General features: G+C 40.2%; 1 protein-coding gene and 1 long non-coding RNA gene across 5 annotated transcripts in view; one reads left to right on the forward strand and one right to left on the reverse strand.

Moving 5' to 3' along the window:
• Window positions 1-4,791, reverse strand: part of wdr21 (WD repeat domain 21) — a 73,205-nt gene extending 68,414 nt beyond the window's left edge. Inside the window, exon 1 of one of the 4 annotated variants that reach the window (XR_011351454.1) lies at window positions 4,316-4,791. Coding sequence is in view for 3 of the 4 variants with exons in the window: in XM_069917286.1 (XP_069773387.1) it covers window positions 4,316-4,343 (28 nt within the window). In the remaining variant the exon portion in view is untranslated. The remainder of the gene's footprint in view (window positions 1-4,315) is intronic. The other 3 variants (XM_069917286.1, XM_069917290.1, XM_069917285.1) reach the window with 3 other exon arrangements.
• A 3,237-nt stretch (window positions 4,792-8,028) lies between these two features.
• LOC138753840 (uncharacterized) overlaps window positions 8,029-26,714 on the forward strand; it is a 117,237-nt gene continuing 98,551 nt past the window's right edge. The window contains exons 1-2 of the long non-coding RNA XR_011351456.1: window positions 8,029-8,080; window positions 26,485-26,586. This is a non-coding gene — a long non-coding RNA (uncharacterized lncRNA). The remainder of the gene's footprint in view (window positions 8,081-26,484; window positions 26,587-26,714) is intronic.

Here is a 26,714-nt window from a genome sequence, read left to right on the forward strand (position 1 = left end):
CACTACATCTTCAGGTTTCCCTCTCTCAGATCTGCTGAAACATCCGAGGGAAAACTAGCAAATTTGTCAAACATGATTTAAGTTTAATGAAATCATGTTGACAGTTTGATTACATCACGTTTCTTTAAATGACTGGCTACTTCCTTGAAAGCAGGCTCTGGTATATTGTAAAGATGGATGTTAAGTTAATTGGCTGCACTTTCTTGCTTTTCATCTTCCTTTATGAACAAGAAACTCACATTTGCACATCTAAAATCTGCCAGCACCTTCCTTGAACTCCGTGGGATTTGAAAGACTTCACTCACTGTGGCTTCTTCCTTTAAAACCCTTGCCAGGACCTGTGTATCTTGTCTCCCTTCATCCTGTGAGTTTTTCAAATGTCTTGACCCTCATAATAATGATCCCGTTTCTTCCATTCTGCTTGAAACAAGCGCATCAGATATCTTTGGGTTGTTTGCAGTGTTCTTCACAGTCAAGACCAATACAAAATACTGATTTACTGAGTACCAGGTTATTGATTCCCCAGTTGCCATCCAGAAATCCCATACTCACACTAGCTACCCTCTTTTTATCCATCCATTGAATCTCCTGTTGTGCACTTTGTTGTGACTGTTCAGTTTTGTCTCATAATCAATTTCGCCTTTTTTAACACTCTCTCTGCAGGCCTTTGAAGAATTCCCTGTCCTCTTGTCTACCACCAGTTCTAATCTTGTAGTCTTTGATTTAATATTTTTCCATGACTTCCTTTGTTACCCACAGTTGGTTTATCTTTCTCCAGAAATCCCTCTTTCTTATTGATTACATTTTTGCTGACTGTTATGAACTCGGTATTGAAATATCTATTATGCTCATCCTCTGAGCTATCCCTCAACACACTTGCTCAGCCCCCTCCTGACAACTCTGCCCTCATATCATTGTAATCACCTTAATTTGAGTTCTGGACCCAGATATTTGATTTCAAACTATATCAGGAATCGTGCTAAGTTCTGATCAATACTCCCTTGGAAACCCTTAGTGCTCAATGAAAAATCCCTGACACACTCCATGTTAACAATGCCAATTTAATTTGTCCAATCAATATATTGAATAAAATTACTCATGATATTTATAATTCCCTTCTTGGATGCCTTTGATTTTTCCCCATTTATGTTTTTCTCTTGAGAGGCATTACTTTCAGGGCTTATAAACTACAGTGTCTTCCTTCTGATGTTTCATTATTTTTAACCAAACCAATTCCACATTACTAACCACTGTATCTGCATCTCTAACCACTATACTTCCCCTTCCTCAATTAATACAGTTATCTCTTGGTGGTGAATCCAGAGCAAGAGGGCACAGTCTTAGATTTAGAAGATGCCCATTTCAAATAGAGATGAGAAGAACTTTCTTCAGCCGGAGGGTCGTGGATTTGTGGAATTTGTTGCCACATACAGCTATGGAGGCCCGATCATTGGAGGAGTTTAAGGAAGAGATTGATAGGTATCTAATTAGTCAAAGTATCAAGGAATATGAGGAAAAGGCCAGGATTTGGAACTAAATGTGAGAATGGTTTAGCCCAGGGTGGGGTTGTGGACCAGACTTGATGGGCTACTTCTGTTTCTTTATTTTGTGATCTCAGCTCCTTTCTTTTTTAGGCTATTTTATGGCAAATCTTGAATGATGTGCAATATTGAATTCCCATTCTTAATCATTTTGTAACTATGTCTCCGAAATAACATGTTCTCACCTTAGAACATAGAATAGTAGAGCACGGAAACAGGCCCTTCATTCCACGTGTCTGTGTCAAACATGATTTCAAAATCAATCTAAAACTCCTCTACCAGTACTTGATAAATATCCCTCAATATTCATCTGTCTGTCTAGAATGCTCTTAAATTGTATCTTCTTCCATCATTACTCCTGACAGCCCATTCCGGACACCTACCACTGACTGTGTAAAATATTTGCCATACTCACATAACCCTTAAACTTCCTCCCTCTCATCTTAAATGCTATTAGAGTGTGTTACTTTTGCCCAGGAGATAAGATAATATCCACCCTATTAATACTTCCCATGATTTTGTACACCTCTAACAGGTTATCTCTCAGCCTCCTATGCTCCAGAGAAAACACGCAAGTTTGTCCAATCACTTCCCATTACTCATATCTTCTAAACTAGCCAACACCCTGGTAAAACCTCTTCTGTACTTTTTACAAAGCTTCCACATTCTTACTGTAATGGGGCAACCAGAAATGCACTAAATGTTCCAAGTGCAGCCTACCAAAAGCTTTATGAAAACATGACTTCCTTACTTTAATACTCAAAACCCTGACAAAAGAAGCCAAACATAGCATACGCCTTCTTCATCACCTTGCTAATTGCATGGCCACTTTCTTTTTTTTTTGTAATTCTTTATTTATCGCACTATGAACCATATCAACCAATATATTTACAGATGCATCTCTTTAAATATGCACAGTGACATTTTCTCTTTTTTTCCCCCATCCCTCCCTTCCCCCTTCCCACCCCCCTCCAAAAACAGTAAATATTGAACATATAAAATACAATAAAACAATATCTTTATACAAAAGGAATACAAACAAAAAAGACGTATCATCTACTTATTCACATTAAATCTGATCGTGTTTATCTTATCATTTTAGGTGGTGGTGGTCCTAGGCCTGCTCTTTCTGTTATGTTCCATATATGGTTCCCAGGTTTTTTCAAACATTGTAAATTATATGTGATATATGTCTTTTAAATTGTATGTGATTTTTTTTCCCAATGGGATACACTTAAACTTGGTTATATATTCCATTATAGTCATATAGTCCAATGTGGCCATCTTATATCTTTATTTTCACTTCTTTTCTGCCTCTTCACCACCTCCATCCCTTTTTTCCATTACTGTTTTTTAATTTTTCCTTTTTAATCTCAATATATGACAATGCACTTAAGACATGAAATATCCCAACAATTCCCACAAGCAATAACCCTTTAACCCCATATGAACCTCCCCTCCTTGTCCCCTTGTCCCTCGATGGCAACCATAACTCCACTTTCCATTCAGTTTGCGAACTTACTCGCAAGCGTCTACCGATTTCACAGCGACCATTATTCTCCCACCCCCAGCCCCCCCAAGAACACTATTTTCCTATACTTATAACAAAGCTCTCTCTCTTTTTTCCCTTCTTCCCCTTCTCTTATCCATCTTTAAATTTTTATATATACATTATCTTTAGTTTATATTTTTACATATTTTTGTATATTTTCTTGCCGGTCATCCTTCTTGTCACTCCTCCTCCTCTCTTCTCCTGTCCTACAAATGTTCAGCAAATTCTTGGGGTCCGAGAACAGTCTATTCCATTCCCCAGGAATAAATACTGTGAGTACTGCTGGATGTCTTAATATAAAGTTATACCCTTTCTTCCATAAGATTGGTTTTGCCATGTTGAATTCCTTCTTCTTTAAAAGTTCGAAGCTTATGTCTGGGTGAAAAAATATTTTTTGTCCCTTATATTCCAACGGCTTATTGTCTTCTCTAACCTTCTTTCTTGCCTGCTCCAGTATGTTTTCTCTTGTCGTATATCTTAGAAATTTTACCAATATGGATTTCGGTTTTTGATGTGGTGGCGGTTTTGGTACTAGCGCTCTATGCGCCCTTTCGATTTCTATTTCTTCATGTGAATCTGTTGTTCCCAGCACCTTCGGGATCCATCCTTTTATAAATTCCTTCATATCTGACCCTTCTTTACCTTCTTTCAGGCCAACTATTTATGTTGTTTCGCCTACTGTAGTTTTCCAATACGTCAATTTTTTATGACAATAAATCTGTGTTTCTTTAATTTTATTTTGCTCTCTTCCAACTTCTTTCTTAAATCATTTATCTCCATTTCTACAGCAGCTTCTTGTTCCTCCACATTTTCTACTCTTTTCCCTATTTCAGTCATGACCAACTCTAAGCTTTGCATTCTGTCTTCATCTCTTTTCATTTTTATTGAACTAAATTCTAATGATAGCCATTCTTTTAATGACCTCATTTGTTCTTTGAAAAAGGCTTTATCTAAACTTTGTCCTTCTGTTTTACCTTCTTCTTTCCTTTGAAATTCTTGGTCTTCTTCCTCCTCTTTTTCTGTGTCTGTATCTATGTCTGTGACATCTTCTCTTTTCTGTATCTGTGTATCTTCATCCTTCTCTAGTGAGCTGCTTCTGTATCCTTGCTGGGCCCCCTGCTGCAGGTCGACCTGCTGCCGGTCGCCCCGTTGCTGCTCACCCTCTTCCAGCCCTTCATTCTCTTTCTCACCACTCATCTTTTCTTCTTTCTTGCTTACTTACCCCAGCCAAACGCCCCGATACTGGGCATCTCTCAGCTGGCCGCTCCGCAGCTGACTGCTCCTCAGCTGAGTCCCGCTCCCGCCGGCGTTACCCTTTTCTTTTACCTGTGCACTACGCATGCACAACTCTTTGCGCATGCGCAGTTGCGCACCTCTTCTTGGCTCTGAGAGCCATTTTTGAAGTCCACCAGTCGGGAGAATACCGCTCCTCTAGGGACTCACCAACACCAAAGATCGGCCGCTCCTCTCCACGGTGGCTCTCTGCTCCGACGTGCAGGTAAGGCCTTCTTCTTTCTTCTCCAGTGATTTTCCTTCTTCCCTTTTCACTGTTATTCTTATTTTTTCTCTTTTGGGTGCCATCTTTTGTCTCTTCTCTGTAACTTTATCTTTCTCTTCCTGTATTTTATGTTTATTGAGCTGTTTTTTCACATTTTTTTTCTTTTCTCTGGAGAGAGCTAGTTCCACCTGACCAGCCACTACCTCATCACGTGACTCCACTTCATGGCCACTTTCAATGAACTATGGACTTGGACTCTCCAGACCCTCTGCATATCAATACCTTTGAGAGCCCTATGATTAACTGTATACGCTCCCATTAAACTCCAAAAGTGCAACATTTCATACTTGTCTGGACCAAACTCCATTTGCCATTTCTCTGCCCATATCTATAATTGATCTAAATGTTGTTGAATTCTTTGATAAGCCTCTACACAACTCCTCCAATCTTTGTATCACTTACTTTTTCACAAACAGCAGGGGTCTCAACAAAGATTCCTGCGAAACATAATTGGTCACAGGCCCCTAGCCCAAATAACAGCCCTCCACTACTACCCTCTGTCTTCTATGAGCCAGCCAAATTTAAGTTCTTGGCCGTCACTATTGGATGATTTTTCATGAACCCAACACCCAATAATGGCATCGTGAAGAAAGCACGTCAGCACCTCTACTTCCTCGTGAGCTTGTGAAGATTTTATATGGCATTGGAAATCCTGGAAAATTTCTGCAAATGTGTGGTAGAAAGTGTGGTGACCGGCTGCATCACGGTCTGGTATGAGGACACCAACACCCCTGAGTGGAAAGCCCTGCCACAGGTAGTGGACATAGTCCAGGACATCACAGGCAAAACTCTCCCCACCAATGAGAACATTTACTGCATCAATCTTTTGTTTCCCCACACATTATGTTTAATGTTAGGGTTAGGTTTAGGGTTTTACACCATTGGTTATGAAGGGATTATTTATGGGTGTATGTGAGTGGAAATAAAAGATTAAGAACCACTGATCAACAGGGAACGCTGCTGTCGGAGGGCAGCAGCAATCATCAAGGATCCACACCACCCAGCACAAGCTCTGTTCTAGCTGCAACCATCAGGAAAGAGGTGTAGGTGCCACAAGACTCACTCCACCAGATTCAGGAACAGCTGCTCCCCCTCCACCATCAGATTCCTCAATAACAAACTCAGTCAGAGACTCATATAAGGACTCTTACTTCTGGAGTTAAAGATTTTTCTTTCTCTATATTGCACAATTTGTTTACTGTGTAAGTGTCTTCTTGAATATAGTTTTATTTTGCTCTGCTAGTAAGTGGTAAATTCTGCCCTCACCTGCAGGAAAAAGAATCTCAGGTTTATGTGATGTCTTGCATGTACTCTGACAATAAATCTATGCTTCATATCCAGGTCTGCTGCTTGATGAGCATTTTTTCCTACTTCTTCCATCCTACTGTTACATCCCTGGGAACTCTCTCCATGTTTACACTGCACCATCTCAGAAGGCAACAGAAACCAAAGTGTGTCATCTCTTATCAGAACGAAACAACAGGGAGGCACTTGAAAACACCAACATCTTTATTGGCCCAAAAAAATTGTCGATCTTTTATCACTTGCTGGATCTAATTCCTGGAACCCGACTAAATTTTCCTTTCTGATCATCCGCAATATGTTTCCTTCCTTGCCCTTTGAAAGCAGAGTTGTAGGTGGGAAGAAGAGAGTGAGGTTTGCTTGATAAGGGAGATTTGCAGCTGGAGGGTGTTGCATGGACTGTGGAGAGGGATCCAGCTTGGACTTCAGATCTGTACACCAATAGGAGGTTATGAAGTAGACGGGCAATTTCTTGATGCAACTAATCAGGGAGGGGGGTGGGGGGAGAAGCTAATGAATTATGTTTTGAAGACTTTCGTTGTCAGATTGTGAAGGTCAAATCAGCAACACCTAGGCTGACAATTGTGCAGTTTCACAAGAAAGTAACACGAGAGGCAGGAAATGTGCTGGCTGTTTCAATTTCACGATAACACCGATTTTTAGGCAAGTTATCGCATATTTAAGTTTCGTAAAGTTAAAAAAAATAGAATGGGATATATGAAGCTTGTAAAAATAATGTTGGAAATGCACTTGAAACATTATTTATACTGTTGCCATCTTAGTCCAAATTTTGTAATGCTAACAAATATAGATGAAATGAGGGATGGCAGCGGGGAAGACAAAAAAAAACCCAAATCAGCCACACTTTCATTCCCAAACACTGACAAAGATGTGTGGACAGGAGATGAAAAGAGAGGTAGTTTATTTATCGATTTTTTTTCTTCTGTCCTGTTCCACTGTTTCCATCTCGTCACTTTCTTGATGAAGGGTTCTATTCCGAAACGATGACAATTCTTTTTCTCTCACTGCTGCTGTTAAATTCCTGCAGCAGTGTTTCAGATTCCAGCATCCGCAGTCTCTCGTAAATCCCAAGATGCTGTAGACATCGTGATTGAAGTAAAAACACATACAATGTTGGAGAACCTCAGCAGGTCAAACAGTGTTCTTTATATAAGAAAGATAAAGTCTCTCTCGCGCGTCCCCGGCCTTCTTTATCTCCTCCTGGTCTCTCTAATTCCCTCGCCACCATATATGCCTCTGCACCTCTCCCTCTTTTCGTCCATTACCCTATCACCTTCTGGTCCCTTCCCGGCTTCATTCCCTTAATATCGCCCTCTTTTTACTTTAGTCTCGAGAAAGGGCACCAAACATTAACTGATCATGGCCGCAGCCTGATCCGCTGAGTTTCTCCATCAGCTCGTTGTTTCAGATAGATAGCTTGGTGTTGATCGCTCACTGTTTGCCCGTCTGTCCGGACTGGCTCACCAATGAAGAATACTGGACGGCTGCCAGACTCTTCTCAGCAAGAGTGAGCACATGAGAAGAGGAAGAAAACCAATGTCAAACAGGACGGGATATTTTGGTACTATTGTTCCTTTTAACCTAACCACGCTTACTATTTGGCAAAGCTCCACTCTGACGGCCATCAAGACGAACGTTTCATGTATGAATTACATGTTTAAACATAAAGTCTTGGTAAATAGCCACCTCTACAATGGTCTGTCTGCCTGATCCGTACACCCGAAGATACTGCTATTAATTGTCTCCTTCTGTCAAACGTGCATGTCAGAAACCTGTGTTATGCCCTGAGAAATCTAGCTGATGCCCAAGAGCTGTTTTTAAGGCGTGAGGGAGTTGGCTGATGGAGGTGTAAATGGACATTAAAAAGGCAGCTGCTTCCCAAATCGCAGTGGCGGGGAACAGCGCGGAGCCCAGCACATGTTTTGTAGCCCGGGATGGATGATGGGCGTGGCATTATCAGGGCCGTCTGACCAATCGGACGGTCGGCTCCGCCCCCCGTGGCCGGCTTTGCGCCGATTGGCGGATTGCCGTGTTCTCGGTTGCTCTGGTCGGAGGGTGGCTACATTGTAGCGGAATGGCGGCCGTCATTCACAACCCTCTCAAATCGTAAGTAAGCAGCTAACGCCGGGCATCTGGTCCCGGGACCAACCCTCCGCCCCGGCTCGCCCGCCGCAGCGCAGCCTTCCCTCTGTCTGCGGCGAGCAACGGTGGCCGCTGCTCCGGATGCCGGCCAGCTTAGGAGTAGGGCAGCGCAGGGGAAGGGGGTACATCGCCGGCCAGGGAGCTCAGGGGAAGGGGCGCGCAGCCAGCCAGCTCGGGGAACGCTAATGCCTGGGCTGCGGCGTGTGTCTGTGGGGTCTGTCCAGGAACGAGTCCACCAGCCGGACTCTGACTTGACAGACGTTCTTTCGCAGCCTGCGGTTCGATGCACCGGGCGACTCCTCCCGTAATTGGCGGCCGACCGGTCGACGAGCATGACTGTATTCAGCCCTCACCCTCGGTACATACTATTCACCTGCCGCAGACACATCTTTGCTGCTGTTGAACCCTGACAGAGCAAATTTCCTTGACATTTAATTGAACGCACATGGAATGATTCTCGGTGACCTTAAATTTAAAGTAAATGATAATGAGTGTGTGAAGCGGGACTCACTTTTCTGCAAAGGAGTTATCTGCAGTCAGTGATCCGCACGCAATTACGGGTTCTTTAAAATCACAAAGTTTGAATGGCATTTTGCCATGAACTTTTTGGAAGATTAGACCCGCCTTTCACCAATACCATATTCCACAGATTGCTGCTTCAAACACAAGAATTCTAAAGTTGTTTTTCCAATGGGATTCTGTTCCCCATGTACCGTTTACTGATAAACCCCGTAAACACATGTGCATGTTTATTCGCGTGGTAATCGTTTACTCCGTGTAGCATGCTATGTAGTAAGATTTTTTAAAGAAACGTCTGCAATGTGTGTTGTGATATTGTGTTTTTATTGCCTGTCCTGGAAATTCCCCTCGCTGTAGTTGCTTGCCCCCAGGGTGTTTAAGGTTTAATGTCTTGCTTTTCCGTTGTATTAATGCCTCACTGATGTATTGGTCTGTGGTTAATACCTTTGACACACTTGCTGCAAAACACAGTTTTAACCACTCTGCCCCAGACCTCTACCTCGGATCAATTTGATTGTTCACGTCTTCCTTTCCTGCATCACCCGAGCGGCATGGGATTCCTCTCGTGTTCTCCGACTTTATTTTCATTTCAGCGTGAGTTTCCTACCACCTCTGCTGGAACTCCCATGCACTCTCTGCTTCTGTCAGCCGAGATCACTTCTGTAAATATCATTTCATCCCTTCTGATGTTGTCCCCTGTCCCCTCGGATTCCATTTGCCCGTCGCCCCGTGTTCAGCACCCGGCAGACAACAATAATCTGGTGTTGTTTTCAAATCCCCGCAACGCTTCACCTTCCCTTTTATATAACTTTCTGCAGTCGTGCGGGGGTTGGAGCTCTGCCCATTTCTCGTTCAAGCCACCTGAGCATCTCTTGTTTTCATTGTTCCACCGCTGTGCGTTCAGCTGTCACCCCGCGACCTCCGGAAACCTTTTCACCGTGTCACACGTCGCAGAAACGTCGTGTCCACCCCCCCCCCCCCCCCGATTCACACTCGCCTACATTCCAGGGGCAATTTACTGCGGCCAATCAAGCCGCCCACTTACACGTCCTCGGAATGTGGGAGGAAATCCAAGCCGTCAGTGGGAGAAGATGCAAATTCCACTCTGAGAGCACCCGAGATCCGAACCGGAGTGGTTCGCACGAAAGCTCTCGATCTTCCCACTAAGACACTTCTTAAAGCCCATTTCTTTGTCCAAGCTTTTGGTGGCCTTCCTTGTCATGGTGGCTTGGGTTTGATTTTTGTTTTAACTGATTTGACAAGCACCCTCTGATGCAATGAAGCCGCTTCCCTACATTTAAATCACCGATCTTGAGCTGTTACTGAATGCTGATTCATCGCTTGACTGTCATTCGTTCAATGTTGTCTCGAGATGGATACAACATTGAGGGAACTTCCATCTTTAAATGCGTCAGCGTTTTTTCAGCTGGATTCAAAACATTTTTACAACGCTGAAGTTTGTTTTCTTGGGTTTTCATGGCGCGTTCTCAAATGGTCCTTTACTGAAATCTGAACATGAACACAATCAGCCGTAGGAACTCTTCCCTCCCGCTGCTGCTCGCTCCGCTGAGTTCCTCCGGCAAGAAGGTGCGCCTCATGCCAGTACTGCAGGTGTGCATGTGAAGAGGCTATCGGCGAACACGTGGGGCAATGACCTTTTGCTCGTACGTGACACAGTGGCCTAGGGGGTGGGGGTGGGCAGGAGGAACATGCCCAACCCAGTGGTTAACTGATCTACCCTCGTAAGCTGAGCTTTCGGAATAGTGAGCGGCACACTCGATAGTCAAAGCACGACGTCAGTGGAGCTGATGGACAGCCAGGGATCCTGCGGGAGGTGATGCCTGCAGCCCAGCTCCTGCAGGTTTGGGGTGGAAATTGGCATTCAGAGCAGCTTGGAGAGCTGGTGGTGAAAGTGTTCCTGCTGCTTCCAGCTCACAGATTTTTTTTTAAACCAAGATCGTGCTCCTTGGCTCACTGCAGTTTGCAATGTTTCGTGATGGGATGATACCCAGGTGGCCACGGTAAGGCCAGCAAAGCAGATGACATCAAAGGCTTAAAAAGTCTGACTGCCTACTGGTTGTCCAGCGCGGAGATTTGCTGGAGTTTGGCCTCCATTTTTTAAAAGCTTTAATGTGCAACTTGATGCATGTATGTGAAATATTAGCTCTATCTGGTTGGGGTTAACCACTGGAATTTTTGCCATGTGTGAATAGAGAAATAACTACCATTTCAGCCCACAATCATTAATCAGTATAGCGTGTTTAAATTGCTGATGTACTGTTACAGATTATTGCATGTTTCATTTGCAATAATCTATTTTATGTGATGTGGTTTCATGATTATAACTTCTAACGATTAAAGGTTTTTAATTTTTAAGAACATAATTCTGCAACCTGTGTTTGAGGAGTGAACTTTGAATGAGCAACATGGATGGGATAGCCAGTTATATTTGGGTATTACCTCTTTCATCAATGCATTTGATTTTTGGTGCTTTTTTTTGTTTAACATGCTGTGTATTTCTTGAAATAGCAGTCTAATTTCTGCTTAATTAAGCAGCAGTGATGATGGCTCGGAGCTCGCCTTCAGAGCATGCACAAGCTCACTTGTTAAAGTTGGGAGTGTATTCACCACAGGTTGAACAGCTTCCCATCAAACCTGAAAGCAAGCTCCCCTGTGACAGGAGATTTTTTTTGGAGCTGAGATCCAACATTGCAGCATGCAAGATTGAGAAATAATGGACAAAATTGCAGAGGATTGTGAACACAGCTCTGGCCATCACCCCACCCCCTTTGACTCCATCAAATTCTTAAAATATTTGTTCCATCTCTTCACCCCCTCCTCTTTCAGGAAGAAAATTAATGTATGAGATCACACATCATCAGATTCAAAAATAGTTTCTTTTCAATTGTTATCAGACTCTTGAATGAACCTCAAAATAGTAAAGATGTTGCCTTTGCTTTGAATCAACTGATCTCTCTCTCTCTGTAACTCTTCGCCCCTGTTCTGTGCCTTACATGCATTATGTATGAGAAGTCTAACTAGATTGATTGCAAAACAACCTCCATATCTTCATCTTGGTTGCTTGAAAACTTGGCACCTGTCTTCGTGGCAATGGTTCTGTTGTGGACCTATTGTTAGGATCATGGTTTGCATGGCATATTGAAGCATTCATAGGATGGAGGTGAACTTCTGCAGGCAGCTGCATAATATTCCACAATCCTTCCCTACTGATGGATCTGGGGATGAAAAGGGCATGTATAGTGGCTGGTGTTGCTCCCAGCAGCATATTTTTTTGGAGTAGTTGTGTGGTGAAGATCATGTCTACTGTGCTCTGTATGAATAGAATGCACATTTTCTGTAGCACTGATTTGTCACTTTGTAAAGGATGTCAATTTCTCCTTCCCCCGGCATACTCTGTAGTAAACTTGTTCAAGTTTATCATGGTCTAACACACAACTGGACAAAACAATGTTTCTTCAGACCACAGTGCACAAACAATACACAGCACATAATAATCATGTAGATACATAAAGATATAATTTAAAATAAACATACAGTGTATAAATATTTTGCAATGATTTACTCCATTTGAAGATACTGTTCATTGATCTTGCAGCCTGTGGGAAGAAGCTATTTCCCAGCCTGGTAGTTCTGATTTTGATTCTCCTCTACCACCTTCTTCATGATTGTAGCTCAAAGATGCTGTGTGCTGGATGATAGGGGTCCTCAATAGTTCTTTGAGCCTTATTTAAGCAAGCATTGTCTTTAAGTGGTGAATGCCAATAGAAGAAAGGGACCTTGGCCCCAGCACCTGAATTTTTAAATTCCTGTCCTGGAAGACAGTAGTCAGTGAAGATCAGACAATCTTCACCGTGACCATCAACAGCATCAGGTCCTACAAGACTGCTTACTCACTCCCCTACTATACACCCTATACACCCATGACTCTGTGGTCAGAACCTGCTACTACAGATCTTGAACAATGACGAGACAGAATATAGAAGTGAGATAGAGAGTCTAGCAATTTGGTGCCAAGACATCTCACTCAATGCTAGCAAAACTAAAGAGTTAATCATTGACTTATAGAAAAGGGGTGGAGTTCACTCCCTGATCTGCATCAACAGGGCCAAGGTATTGCACAGTTTGTTTACATTTCTTTGTTGGTTTACATGTATAGCTATATTCTTTTCTGATTTTTTTTATTTAAAAAATTTCCATAAATGTAATCATAACCAAATGTATTAAAATCAAGCCCATTATACATGATGGTGTAAAACCTCAACCCCTCTCCTTCCTTAACAAAACCCCAGAAAGAGAAAAAGAAAGAAATAAGAAAAAGCACAGAAAAAGAGAGATAAAAGTAAGAAAAACAAGAATAGAAATCTGGTTGCCAGAGGACACCCCTCACCACACATTATGACCATTTGTATCTTTTAGTACTTCAAGGAGGTTTTGAAGTTTAGGGAAAACATCTACAAACTAATTCCTACAATTTGTAAATACAGGTGGAAAGTTTTCAATAAAACATCATATTTATTTCTCAGATTGTAAGTGATTTTATCAAGAGGAATGCTGCTATGCATTTCTACATCCCATCGCTCCATACCCAGGATATGCCCGATTTCCATGTTACTGCTATACATTTTCTTGCTACTGCCAAGGCAATCCTTACAAATTCCGTATGATAGATCATTTCAATTTTGGTCCTATCCTTTTAATAGTACCTATTAAAATAGCACTGGGTTTTGTGGGAATTTAATTCCTGTAACCTGTTCTAAAAAAAAAGTTGCCAAGTTTATCCAAAAGGGTCTCACTTTCAGGCAGAACCAAGTAGAGTGTAAAAAAAAGTACCTATCTCCTGGCCACAACTAAAACACTGGTCTGATAAGTCTGATTTCAATCTACTCAACTTCTGTGGCATGAGATATAATTGATGTAAAAAATTATATTGAACTAATCTGTATTATTATTATGTTTATTATGTTTATTATTTATTATGTTTATCATACTATCTCGACATAAATCTGACCAATTTTGTTCATCAATGTTAATATTTAAGTCTGTCTCCCATCACTGGCCTATGTATCCCTTGTTTGGAAATCCCCCTCTGCAATAAACTGTACATAGTTGCAATAAATTTCTTTATATGTCTATTGTGAATCAGCATTTCCATATCACCATATTTCGGTAATAACATTGTTTGACCCAATTTATCTCTTAGATAAGCCTTTAATTGATAATAACAAAAAAGTATTATTTTGTATCCCATATTTATTTTTTAATTGTTCAAATGACATTACATTTCTTCCTGCATAACAATCTTCTATTTATCTAATTCTGAGACCAAATATTTAAAAATTGATTATCCATTGAGAATGGAATAAGTCGATTTTGTATCAAAGACCACACCCCCCTTGTATCAGGACCACCCCCTTCTTCCAATTTCATTATTCCAGATATAAAGTGTTTCAACAAAGGTGCTTACCTCTCGCCAGATATTAATTTCTATTCCCATTGATATATAAAGTCTTCTGATATTCTCTCTCGTATTTTATCATTTTCTATCTTAATCCATGCGGGTTTTTCTCCCTCTTCAAAAAATGAACCAAGAAACCTCATTTGAGCTGACTTATAGTAATTTTTAAAAATTTTGTAACTATAAACCTCCTAACTCAAACTTCTATGTCAATTTATCAAAAGAAACTCAACATCTTACCCTTACAAAGAAAGTTTCTTGTATATTTATTTAACTCTTGATATACAGTTCAACTCCAATTATCTAAAATGGTCGGGTCGAGCCCATTTCGAATAAACATTTTTTTTCCTGAAAACTGGTCATTTAAAAAAAAACAATCCAGTAGCAACGGCAATCACTTATAACAGTGTTTAACAACAGCAAACAGCAAGGGAAGGCTTTTTAAGCATTAAAATAATGTTTAATTCTCATCCAAAAAAATGCTGGCCAATGCCGATCACTGACACCTCCCCACCGAGGCCCCACTCATGCTGGGAGCCTGAGAGTCCCGCTCCTGCCCGGGAGCTTGACGTCCCCATTGCCGCTGGGAGCCTGAGGTCCGATGTTCCTGGTCAGTTCGGCTCCGAAAAAATTTTGGATAAATAAGGATTTCAGATATCCTCATTTATCCGAAATTTTAAATTTTTTTTGGATAACTGAGGATTTCAGAAAATCTGCTTTCAGATAATTGGAATTGTACTGTATTCTTGAGTACAGTTTTTTGCACTACCAATAAGTAGTAATTCTGCCTCACCCATGGGAAAAAGAATCTCAGGGTTGAATGCGATGTTGTGTATGTAGTCTGAAAATACATCTGAAATCTGATCTGAATCAGGTCTCTGCCCCCTACTCAGCATAATGAATTCCATCATGCAGTGAAATGACCACAACTACACAGCTCTCCACTTTGGCCCAACCAATATTTTATTAAATTGTATTCTATGCCCTGGTAAATGAAGACAAGCAGCCCAAAGGCTGACTTCATCACTGTATCCACTTGTGCTGCTACCTACAGGGATCTTTGGACTTGTTCGCCAAGGTTCCTTTGTTCCTCGACGCTGCTGCAAATTATCCTTCTTCCAAATGCATTACCTCACGCTGATCAGGAGGATTAAATACCATCTGCCTTTTCCCTGTCCAACCTGGCAATTAATATTGTTGAATGCCAAGTAACTAATGTTGCTGAGTGTCCAGGTCTTAGTGGGAGTTTTCAGACCAGCTCTTATTGGGAGTGATTATTGGCTGTTGTTTATCTGAAGGGAAGTTTGCTTATTGACCATTCTCTGCTTGTTGTCTCGATCTTGCAGACGTGGATTTCCTTATTCTCTGAGGTGTTGCCAGTTCACTTGCAAACGAGCTAAATGAAATGCACTTCCTTTGTGTTTGTATACAGCGTGGAAAATATAGGTTGGTGTTATTTGAGTCACAATGATATCTGTGTATTCTGGACTGTAGACTGCACACTTTTCCAGTATTTCAGCTCAAGATAGTGTACCTTGAACAAACCTTTTGCATGAGGAACCATGGGTGTTGACCAGTTGGATGCACTGAACACAAAAGAACAAGGTTCCTAGTTTGTTTGACCAACCTCCTACACATTCACATGACATAATAAGATCCCATTGCCCCTGATAAATTGGTGTGCATTTCTGTTAGCAGGGAAGAAATTCTGAAATAGTTTTCGACAGTGTGACCTAATTAAATGATCTCAGTGGAGGTTGACTGAGTAGGTCACAACTTCTTTTGTGTGCATAAATGAATATAATGAAATCTAATAACACAAGTGTGTTTTTTTTTGTAATATGTGTCACATATTTTCTGATTGTTTTATATGAGTAATTGATGCACTATAAATAAATACAATCACCAAGGCATTGTTACAGATATAGTGCCTCCCATTCCATAGAACACTACAGCACAGAAACAGGCCTTTTAGCCGATCTAACTATTATTCTGCTTCGTCCCAATGACCTGCACCTGGACCATATGCCTCCATACCCCACCCACCCATGTACCTTTCCAAATTTCTTTTCTGGGTAGGAAGTCAAGAAAAATGGTGGGGGTGGGAAATAAGAGCAGACGTTGGCATTCTTGTTCAGGATATCATGAGTTTCTGCTGGAAAGTGCGACCAATTCAGTACAGCACGACATCAAAATAGGCATGAAAATGTCTGAAATTTGTTCACCTTATGGAAGCAGTGGTCAGTACAGATGGAATGTTAACCTGAAAATCTAAGCAGTTGGTTTATCAGTTTGGGAGTTCGGTGCCTATTTCCGGACATGGAAGAGGAGACACCAACACAAGAGGTTCCCTGGGATGACACTGTCAAAGGTGTAGGATGTGCATGACTATTCACTTCGGTTTTTACTGGGATTTTCCAGAGTTGTGCCCAGTGGTGATTTAGTCATTGAGCACAGAAGTTGGCTATTTGGCTCAACTCGACTGCACCGACCAATTAACACCCTTCCGTATATTCCCAGCACTTGGCCCAAAGCTCTCTACACCCCGGTGATTCCAGTGCCCATCTAAACAGTAATCCCTGCTTCCACTGCTCTCAGGCAGTGCATTCTAAATACTCACCATTCTCTGGGTGAAGAAGGCCTCGTAACCCTTTGGAATCTCTTCCTCCTTGCCACAAACCTGTCTTCCAGCTTTATCTACCTTTTAGTATGGGGAAATGTTTTCTGCAGTCTACCCTTCTGTACCCCTCAGCAGAAGATACAAAAGCCTGAAAATCAGCAACTCTAGGATCAAGAGCAGTTTCTTTCCAACAGCTATCTTGAGCCCCATCCCCAGTGCACTAATCACGTTCTGCACAGGCACCACAAAAAGGACTATATAGGCTGTGACAAGTCACTTTTTTTTGCACTATGGTTACTTTGAATAATTATATCTATCGGTATTTATTGTCTCTTAATTTAATTCAACGAGTTTACTATCATAGCTTTTCTTTACAAGCAGCTGTTTGACTGTGGCAAGTCTGAATTTTGGTGCATATGTATGTTCTATAATATGTAATGAGACTAAACTCCTCATCAATTTTATACACCGCTCCTGGGAAAACAGACTTAACTGCTCCAGTCTATACTGGAGAGTCTGATAGTCCTCATGGTTGAGCACAGTTGTTCTTACCTCGACTCTAGCAATTGCCTCCTTTGTTCAGATTTGTGTCAAGACAAAGATGGCCCTGGGCACAAACTGTGCAACAGTGAACAGACCTTTAATGAACAAGTGCTACTTACAGCATTACAAAGGCATGTGGTTGATAAATGACAGAACAGCAATTAGAGAGGGCTTGTCCTGGTCTCTGAAAAATGGACAGACATCAATTTCCTGTGTCCATCATTCATAGCATGTGAAGTGAATCAAATCAGTTGGAGGCTGAATACAATAATTTTTGGTTGTATTTGAAGTGTGAAATTGGAATACAGCTTTATGTTGGATAAAATGTGATTGTTGTGCTTTGGGGCTAATTTGAACCCTGGTTGCTTTTCCTATACAGCAAGGTTAAAGCCAGTACAATTGTTCAAATTGTACATCTGATATACATTTTAATGATATCTCCTTGACCTTAAAAGTCCACCACTTAACCCTAACCCACTTAACCATAACACAACCATCCCCTCAAAATTGATCAGCAAACTCCAAGACCTGGGACTCAACACCCCACTTGGATCCTTGATTTCCTCACCTCCAGACCACAATCAATGAGGAATAGCAAGAACATCTCCTTCACAATCTCCATCAGTACTGGAGCACCACAGGCCTGCATTCTTACCCCACCCCCCCCCCCCCCCCACCCACAGCTCTACTCGCTTTACACCTATACTGTGCAGCTCGGTACAACAACAACACCATCTACAAATTTGCTGACAGTACCAAGGTAGGTTGTTAAAAAAGGGTCAATGAGTCAGCATTCAGGATGGAGACTGAAAACTTGGCCAAATGGTGCACCAACAACAACCTTGCACTCAATGTCACCAAAACTAAGGAACTGATTATTGACTTCAGGAAGGAAAAACCAGAGATGTACGATTCATTGATCATTGGGGGGATCAGAGGTGGAGATGGTGAACAAATTTAAGTTCTTGGAAGTCACTATCTCAGAGTATCTTTCCTTCATCTAACACGCTAATGGCACAGTAAAGAAAACATGACAGCGCCTCTTCTACCTCAGGTGTTAGCGGAGGTTTGGTATGACATCAGAAACCCTAGCAAATTTCTACTGAGGTGTGGCAGAAATTGTGCTGACCGTCCTCTTCACAGTCTGGTATGAAGATGCCAATGCCCCTAAGCATAAAGCCCTCCAAAAGGTAGTGGACACAGCCCAGGACATCACTAGCAAAACCCTCTCCACCATAGAAATCATGGGGAACACTGCTGTTGGAGAGCAGCAGCATTCATCAAGAATCCACATCACCCAGCACATGCTCTGTTCTAGCTGCCTCCATCAAGGAAGAGGCGTAGATATCACAAGACTTGCACCACCAGGTTCGGGAACAGCTCCTACCCCTCCATCATCAGACTCCTCAACAAAAAACTCAATCAGGGACTCACGTAATACTCTTATCTTTGCACTTTATTGTTTTTTTTCCTCTATTGCCCAGTCAATTTGTTTATATTTTGTTATTTGCTGATAAATGGTAATTCTTCCTCACCCTCAGGAAAAAGAAAATCTGTGGTATGTGATGGCATGTATGTACTCTGACAATAAAACTGAATTTTGAAATGTAAACATTGCTGAATTTGGAATTGCCTTGCTGTATACTGTATATCATTCAGAGTATTAACCGTCCAGTATGCATTGACCCAATAGAGTGCTGATATGTTGGTCTGTGGCAACTTGAGCATGTAAAACAGTGGTGCCTGGTTGTTTTGTGGGGAGGAGCAAATGGCCAATCCTATGGGATGAGAGGGTTAATCCACCTTGGGTGACTAAAGAAGTGTTCTTTGGAGTATACGGGTATCTTATTGAAACGTCCCAGATCCGACTGAGGAATGACAGGGTAGATGCTGAGCTACTTCCACTAGTAGGAGAATCCTGAAAGAGGGCACCGGGGTGGTAATTTAAAGCAGAGGTGCTTCAGAACAGGGAGTTAGCTAATCTCTACAATTCACTCCCCCAGCAGATTGTGGAGGCTCAATCATTAGGGCTATGCAAGGTGGAAACAGATACAATTAAAAAAAACAAAAACAAGGCATTCAGAGCCATGGGGACCTGGCACAAAAGGAGAGATGAGGCCTGTGTAGATCAGTTGAATGATGGGGAAAGCATGAAGAGCCAAATGGACAACTATCCCATCTTTGTTGTTCACCTGAGGCCTCTGAAGTGCTGCCCCCATCTCTGAATGAACCTCTATTTGCGTGTTGGGCTCACCCGTGAATGCTGTTGGCTATTCTTCAGCAGGGGGCAGTGAGCAGTCAGATGAGACCAGCACATCAACAGACCAGATATTGAGTGTGATTTCCCTTTGGCTGAGGGGCAATACCAATGATGCTTGGACCATATCCGGGCAACATGATATGTCTTGAAGGGTTAGTGAAGAGGGAACCCTGAATCCTTTGGATATCGCTCCAAAGTAAGCATTAAAACTCATCTGAAAATCCAAATTAATGGAATTTGAAAATATGTTTAACTCAGTTCCTGAAGTCCCAGCAACATCCTTGTAAATCACCTATGCATTCTTACAATTTTTTTTAAATAATTTTTTATTTTTCACACTATGAACTATATCAACCAAAATATTTACAAACATTTCTCATTAAATATACACAGTGGCATTTTCTCCCTTTTTTCCCCTACCCTCCCTCCCCCCTTCCCACCCCCCTCCAAAACCAATAAACATTCAACATATACAATACAGTAAAACCATCAAACAATGTCTTCACACAATGAAAAATAAACAAGAAAAATGTGTCATCTACTTTTACACACTGAATCAAGTCGTTTTGTTTTCTTATCATTTTAGTGGGTGGAGGTCCGAGGCAAGCCCTCTCCGTTCTGTTCCATGTACGGTTCCCAAATTTGTTCAAATAATGTGACTTTATTTTTAAAATTATATATTATTTTTTCCAATGGAATACATTTATTCATTTCCATGTACCATTGCTGTATTCTCAGGTTCTCTTCCATTTTCAAAGTTGACATTATACATTTTTTTGCTACTGCTAAGGCTATCATAATAAACCTTTTTTGTGCTTTATCCAATTTGAGGCCTAATTCCTTATTTCTTATGTTACTTAGAAGAAAGATCTCTGGATTTTTTGGTATGTTATTTTTTGTGATTTTATTTAATATCTGATTTAGATCTTCCCAAAACGTATTCACTTTCGTGCATGCCCAAATTGCATGTACTGTTGTTCCCATTACCGTTTTACAGCGAAAACATCTATCTGATAATGTTGGATCCCATTCTTTTAACTTTTGAGGCGTGATATATAACCTGTGTAACCAATTATACTGTATCATGCGTAACCTTGTGTTTATTGTATTCTTCATAGTTCCAGAACATAACTTTTCCCATGCTTCATTTTTTATCTTTATCTTTAAATCATTTTCCCACTTTTGTTTAGGTTTATAGCTTATTTCATCATTTTCCTTATCTTGCAGCTTAATGTACATATTGGTTATAAATCTTTTAATTATTATTGTGTCTGTAATCACATATTCAAAGCTGCTTCCTTCAGGTAATCTCAATCTGTTTCCCAATTTATCCTTTAAATAAGCTTTCAGTTGATGATATGCAAACATGTACCATGAGTTATTTCATATTTGTTATTCCATATTTGTACTTCAATTGTTGAAATGTTAATAAATTATTTCCCAAAAAACAATTTTCTATTCTTTTGATTCCTTTTCTCTCCCATTCTCTAAAGGAAAGGTTATCTATTGTAAAACAGATTAGTGGGTTTTGTGTCAGTAACAATTATGGTATTTGGTAATTTGTTTTTTTCCTTTCTAAGTGGATCTTCTTCCATATATTAAGTAAATGATGTAATACTGGTGAGCTTTTATATTGCACCAGCTTTTCATTCCACTTATAAAGTATATGTTCCGGTACCTTCTCCCCTATTTTATCTAGTTTTATCTTAGTCCAGCCTGTTTTTTCCCTTGTCTGGTAAAAATCTGATAAATACCTTAATTGTGCGGCTCTATAATAATTTTTAAAGTTTGGTAACTGTAAACCACCTTGATTATACCGCTCTGTTAATTTATCTAACGCTACCCTCGGTTTCCCCCCTTTCCACAAGAATTTCCTTATTATTCTCTTTAGTTCATTAAATAATTTCTCTGTTAAGGGAATTGGTAACGATCGAAATAAGTATTGTATCCTTGGGAACATGTTCATTTTAATGCAATTTACCCTCCCTATCAACATTAGTGGTAATCCTTTCCAATGTTTCAAGTCTTCCTGTAATTTCTTTATTAGTAGCTGATAATTTAGTTTGTACAAGTGGCTAAAGTTATTATCTAACCTGATCCCTAGGTATCAGATTGCTTGTGCTTGCCATTTAAATGGTGATTCTTTTTTAAATTCTGTATAATCCGCATTACTCATTGGCATCACTTCACTTTTATTTGCGTTGATCTTGTACCCTGATATTTCTCCATATTCCTTCAATTTCTTATGTAATTTTTTTATTGATATTTCTGGTTCTGTTAGGTATACTATGATGTCATCTACAAATAAACTGATTTTATACTCCATCTCCTTTATTTTTATCCCTTTTATTTTATTTTCTGTTCTTATCAGTTCTGTCAATGGTTCTATTGCTAAGGCGAACAATGAGGAGGATAATGGACATCCCTGTCTAGTTGATCTACTTAATTTAAATTAGCTTGATACATATCCATTTACTGTTACCTTCGCCAATGGTCCATTATACAATGCTTTAATCCAATTAATATATTTTTCTGGTAGATTGAATCTCTGTAATACTTTAAATAAATAATTCCACTCTACTCTGTCAAAGGCTTTTTCTGCGTCTAAAGCCACAGCCTCTGTTGGCTTCTTATTTCCTTGAATTAAATTAATTGGATTAATAAGTTTACAGACATTATCCGTTCTTCGTCTTTTCTTAATAAATCCAGTTTGACCTTGTTTTACAATTTTTGGTACACAATCGGCCAATCTGTTTGCAAATAATTTTGCTATTATCTTGTAATCTGAGTTAAGTAGAGATATTGGTCTATATGATGCTGATGTTAATGGATCCTTCCCCGTCTTTGGTATTATTGTAATTATTGATGTCTTTCATGAATCTGGCAAGTTTTGTGTTTCTTCTATCTGGTTCATTACTTCCAGGAGAGGAAGAATTAATAACTCTTTAAATGTTTTATAGAATTCTATTGGGAATCCATCCTCTCCTGGTGTTTTATGTTTGGCAGCTTTTTTTAATATATCCTGTACTTCCTCTATTTCAAATGGTTTTATCAGTCTGTTTTGTTCCTCTTCTTGCAATTTTGCCAGTTCAATTTTAGCTAAAAACTTCTATTTTATCATCTTTCCCCTCGTTCTCAGTTTGGTATAATTGTTCATAAAATTCCTTAAAGTTCTCATTAATCTCTATTGAGTTATATGTAATTTGTTTGTCCTTTTTCCTTGATGCCAATACAGTTCTTTTAGCTTGTTCTGTTTTAAGTTGCCAGGCTAATATTTTATGTTTTTTTTCCCAGTTCGTAATACTTTTGCTTTATTTTCATTATGTTCTTCTCCACCTTGTACGTTTGTAATGTTTTGTATTTTTTTTTGTCCGCCAATTCTCTCCTTTTCGTTATATCATCCCTTTTTACTTGTTCCTTTTCCTTTTCGAACTGCTCTATTTCCTGATTGTAGTCTTTTATCATCTTAATTACATAACTTATTATCTGTCCTCTAATGAAGGCTTTCATTGCATCCCATAATATAAATTTGTCTTGCACTGATTCCGTGTTTATTTCAAAATATGTTTTAATTTGATGTTCAATAAACTCTCTAAATTCCCACCTTTTAAGCTGCATGGAGTTTAACCTCCATCTATATGTTCTTGGTGGGATGTCCTCCAGTTCTATTGCTAAAAACAGGGGTGAATGATCAGATAGTAGTCTAGCTTTATATACAGTTTTCCTAACTCTCCCTTGAATATGGGCCAGCAACAAAAACATATCAGTCCTTGAGTAAGTTTTGTGCCTACTCGAATAATACGAAAATTCCTTCTCTCATGGGTGTTGCCTACTCCATATATCCATAAGTTTCATTTCCTGCATTGATTTAACCATAAATTTGGCTACTTTATTCTTTTCGCTTGTCTTTTGTCCAGTTTTATCCAAGATTGGATCCAAATTAAGGTTAAAATCCCCTCCTATCAATATATTTCCTTGTGTATCTATAATCTTCAAAATAAATCTTGCATTAACTTTTGATCCTCATCATTAGGTGCATATATATTGAGCAAATTCCAAAATTCTGAGTATATCTGACACTTTATCATTACATACCTCCCTGCTGGATCTATTATTTCCTCCTCTATTTTGATTGGTACATTTTTATTAATTAATATGGCTACACCTCTAGCTTTTGAATTATATGATGCTGCCGCTATGTGTCCTACCCAGTCTCTCTTTAATTTATTATGTTCCACTTCAGTTAGATGCGTTTCCTGCACAAATGCTATGTGTATTTTTTCTTTTTTCAGTAAATTTAATAGCCTCTTCCTTTTAATTTGGTTATGTATTCCATTAATGTTTATAGTTATATAATTCAACGTGGCCATCTTATATCTTGTTTACACCTCATTTCCGCTTCCTCACTACCTCCATCTCCCTTTTCCCCATTTTCATCTCTCAGTTTTCCCTTTTTAAACTCAATGTATGACAACACATTTAAAATATAAAATACTCCAACAATTCTCACACCCAATAATACCTTAACCCCAAATGCCCCCCCCCACCTCTCTGAGTTGCCCCTTATCCCTTTCTGGGCAATCACAACTCCCTTTTTCATTTGGATTGCGATCTTGCTCACAAGCGTCAACTGATTTTGCAGTAACGGTTATTCTCTCCACCCCAGTGCCCCCCAGAAAACACTTTTTAAACACATATACCAAAGCTCTCCCTTTTTTACCCCTTCCTTCCTTCCCTTCTCTTTTCCCTCTTTAGTTCTTTACATCTTTATATATACTTTATCTCCGTTCTTCATTCTTATTACATCTCTTCATCTCTCCTTCTGTCCTGCAAATGTTCTGCAAATTCTTGTGCTTCCTCCAGATCCGAGAACACTCTGTTTTGCTCCCCGGCTAGATATCTTAACATGAATTTATAACCTTTTTTCCATAGAATCGATTTTGCTGTATTAAATCCTTCCTCTTCTTTAAGAGTTCAAAACTTATGTCTGGGTAAAAATATATTTTTTGACCTTTGTATTCCAGTGGTTTATTATCTTCTCTAACTTTATTTCTTGCCCGCTCCAGTATATTTTCTCTTGTTATATATCACAAAAATTTTACTAAGATGGATCTTGGTTTTTGATGTGTCTGTGGTTTCGGGGCTAATGCTCTGTGTGCCCTTTCTATTTCCATTTCTTCCTGCATTTCTGTCATTCCCAGGACCTTAGGGATCCATTCTTTTATAAATCCCTTCATGTCTGTGCCTTCTTCACCCTCCTTCAGGCCCACTATTTTTATATTGTTTCGCCTACTATAATTTTCCAACATATCAATTTTCTGAGGTAACTCTTTTGTCCCTAATTTTTTTGTCACTTTCTTCCAATTTTCCTCTTGTCGTTTACTTCCATTTCTACAGTCGTTTCTCATTCTTCCACATTTTCTACTCTTTTCTCTATTTCTGTCATGACTAGTTCTAATATTTGCATTTTATCTTGTGTTCTTTTCATTTTTCTTTTAATTGCACTAAATTCTAATGACAACCATTCTTTTAATGCTCTCATTTGTTCTTCAAAAAAAGCTTTATCTATATTCAGTCCATCTGTTTTACTTTCTATTTCTCTGTGAAGATCTTGGTCTTCTTTTTCCTCTTCTGTGTCTGTACCTGTGTCTGTCTTCTTCTTCTTTGTATCTATATCTCTTCTGATTTTCCTGATGAGTTGCTAGTATCACTTTGTTGGGCCTCTTCTTGCTGGACCTCTTGCGGCTGTTCCTCCCCTTCTGGGATACTCATCTATTGGGCCTCCTGCTGCTGCTCCTCTTGCCGTTCACCCTGTCGACTTTCTTCCTCGCCTGGTACCTCATTCCCTCTCCTGCCGCCTTCCTAATCTTCCAGTTGTGAACCCTGGTGTCGTGCGTCCCTCTGCTGGTCATGCTGTGGTTGCCCTCTCCTCAGCTGAGCCCCCCTCCTGTAGGTGTTTTCTTTTACCTTTGATTGCGCACTTTTGTTTGGTTCAGAGTGCCATTTTTCCAGTCCACCGGTCAGGGGGTCACGCAGGGCTGGGACCAATCTCAGAGAATGGATGTTCTTCACCACCATGGCTCCCTGTTCTTTCGTGCAGGTAAGGCCTTCTTCTTTCTTTTCCAGTGACTTTTCTTTTTCATTTTTCCCCGTTTTCACTTTCTCCTTCTTGGGTGCCATCTTCTTTCTCTTCTCTGCAACTTTATCTTCTATTTTTTATATTTTATATTTGTTGAACTTTGCCTTTTCTTGACTTGGAGAGGGCTGGTTTTACCCTACCGACCACTACTCCATCATGTGACTCCTTGCACTCTTACAATCTTATTGATATCTTTCTTGTAGTTAGGTAACCAAAACTGTGCACAATACTCCTAATTTGATCTCACAACTTCACCATAACATCTCAACTCTTATACTCAATATTCTGATTTATGAAGGCTAATGCGTCCCTATCTACCCATGACACCACTTTGAAGGAAATATGTATTTGTATTGCTATTCCCTCTGTTCTACCACACTCCTCAGTGCCCTACTGTTTATCGTGCTTGTCCTACCTTGCTTTGTCCTTCCAAAGTGCAACACCTTACATTTATCTGCATTAAATTCCATCTGCCTTATCAGCCCATTCTTCCAGCTGGTCCAGATCCCTCTGCAATCTTGAAAGCCTTCCTAACTGTCCACAAGTCCTGCAATTTTTGTGTCATCTGTAAACTTGCTGATCCAAAAAACCTGCTCTTACCTCTGCCTTCTTGTTGAATCCTTTTGTTACTTGAGGCCCGTCTTACCTCAACTCTTGCACCACCTCTGCTTACCAAAGCCTCCAAGTCCCACTCTTATACTGACCACTCCCACATTGGTCACTCCACATAAGCCCCCCTTCCTTTTATTGCTTGCAGCTAATTAGCCAATGGAGAAATTAACAAGCACCTACCTTTCTCGCTCTTTTTCAGAGTCCCACTCTTGCAGCTCTGTTCGGGAAAGACCTACTCTCGTGGCAATCCCTCATTAAATTTAAGAGGAGAGATATCCTTCTGTAACTATGCAGAGTACTGGTGAGGCCACAACTGGAGTACTGTGTTCATTTCTGGTTTCCTTACCTGAGAAAGGATTACCTGTTTGGGAGGTGGTGCAGAGGAGGTTCACCAGGTTGATTCTGGAAATTAAAGGGTTGGCTTTGAGT

This window comes from Narcine bancroftii, chromosome 2 (genome assembly GCF_036971445.1).
Source record: "Narcine bancroftii isolate sNarBan1 chromosome 2, sNarBan1.hap1, whole genome shotgun sequence".
In the NCBI taxonomy this organism is placed as follows: Eukaryota; Metazoa; Chordata; class Chondrichthyes; order Torpediniformes; family Narcinidae; genus Narcine; species Narcine bancroftii.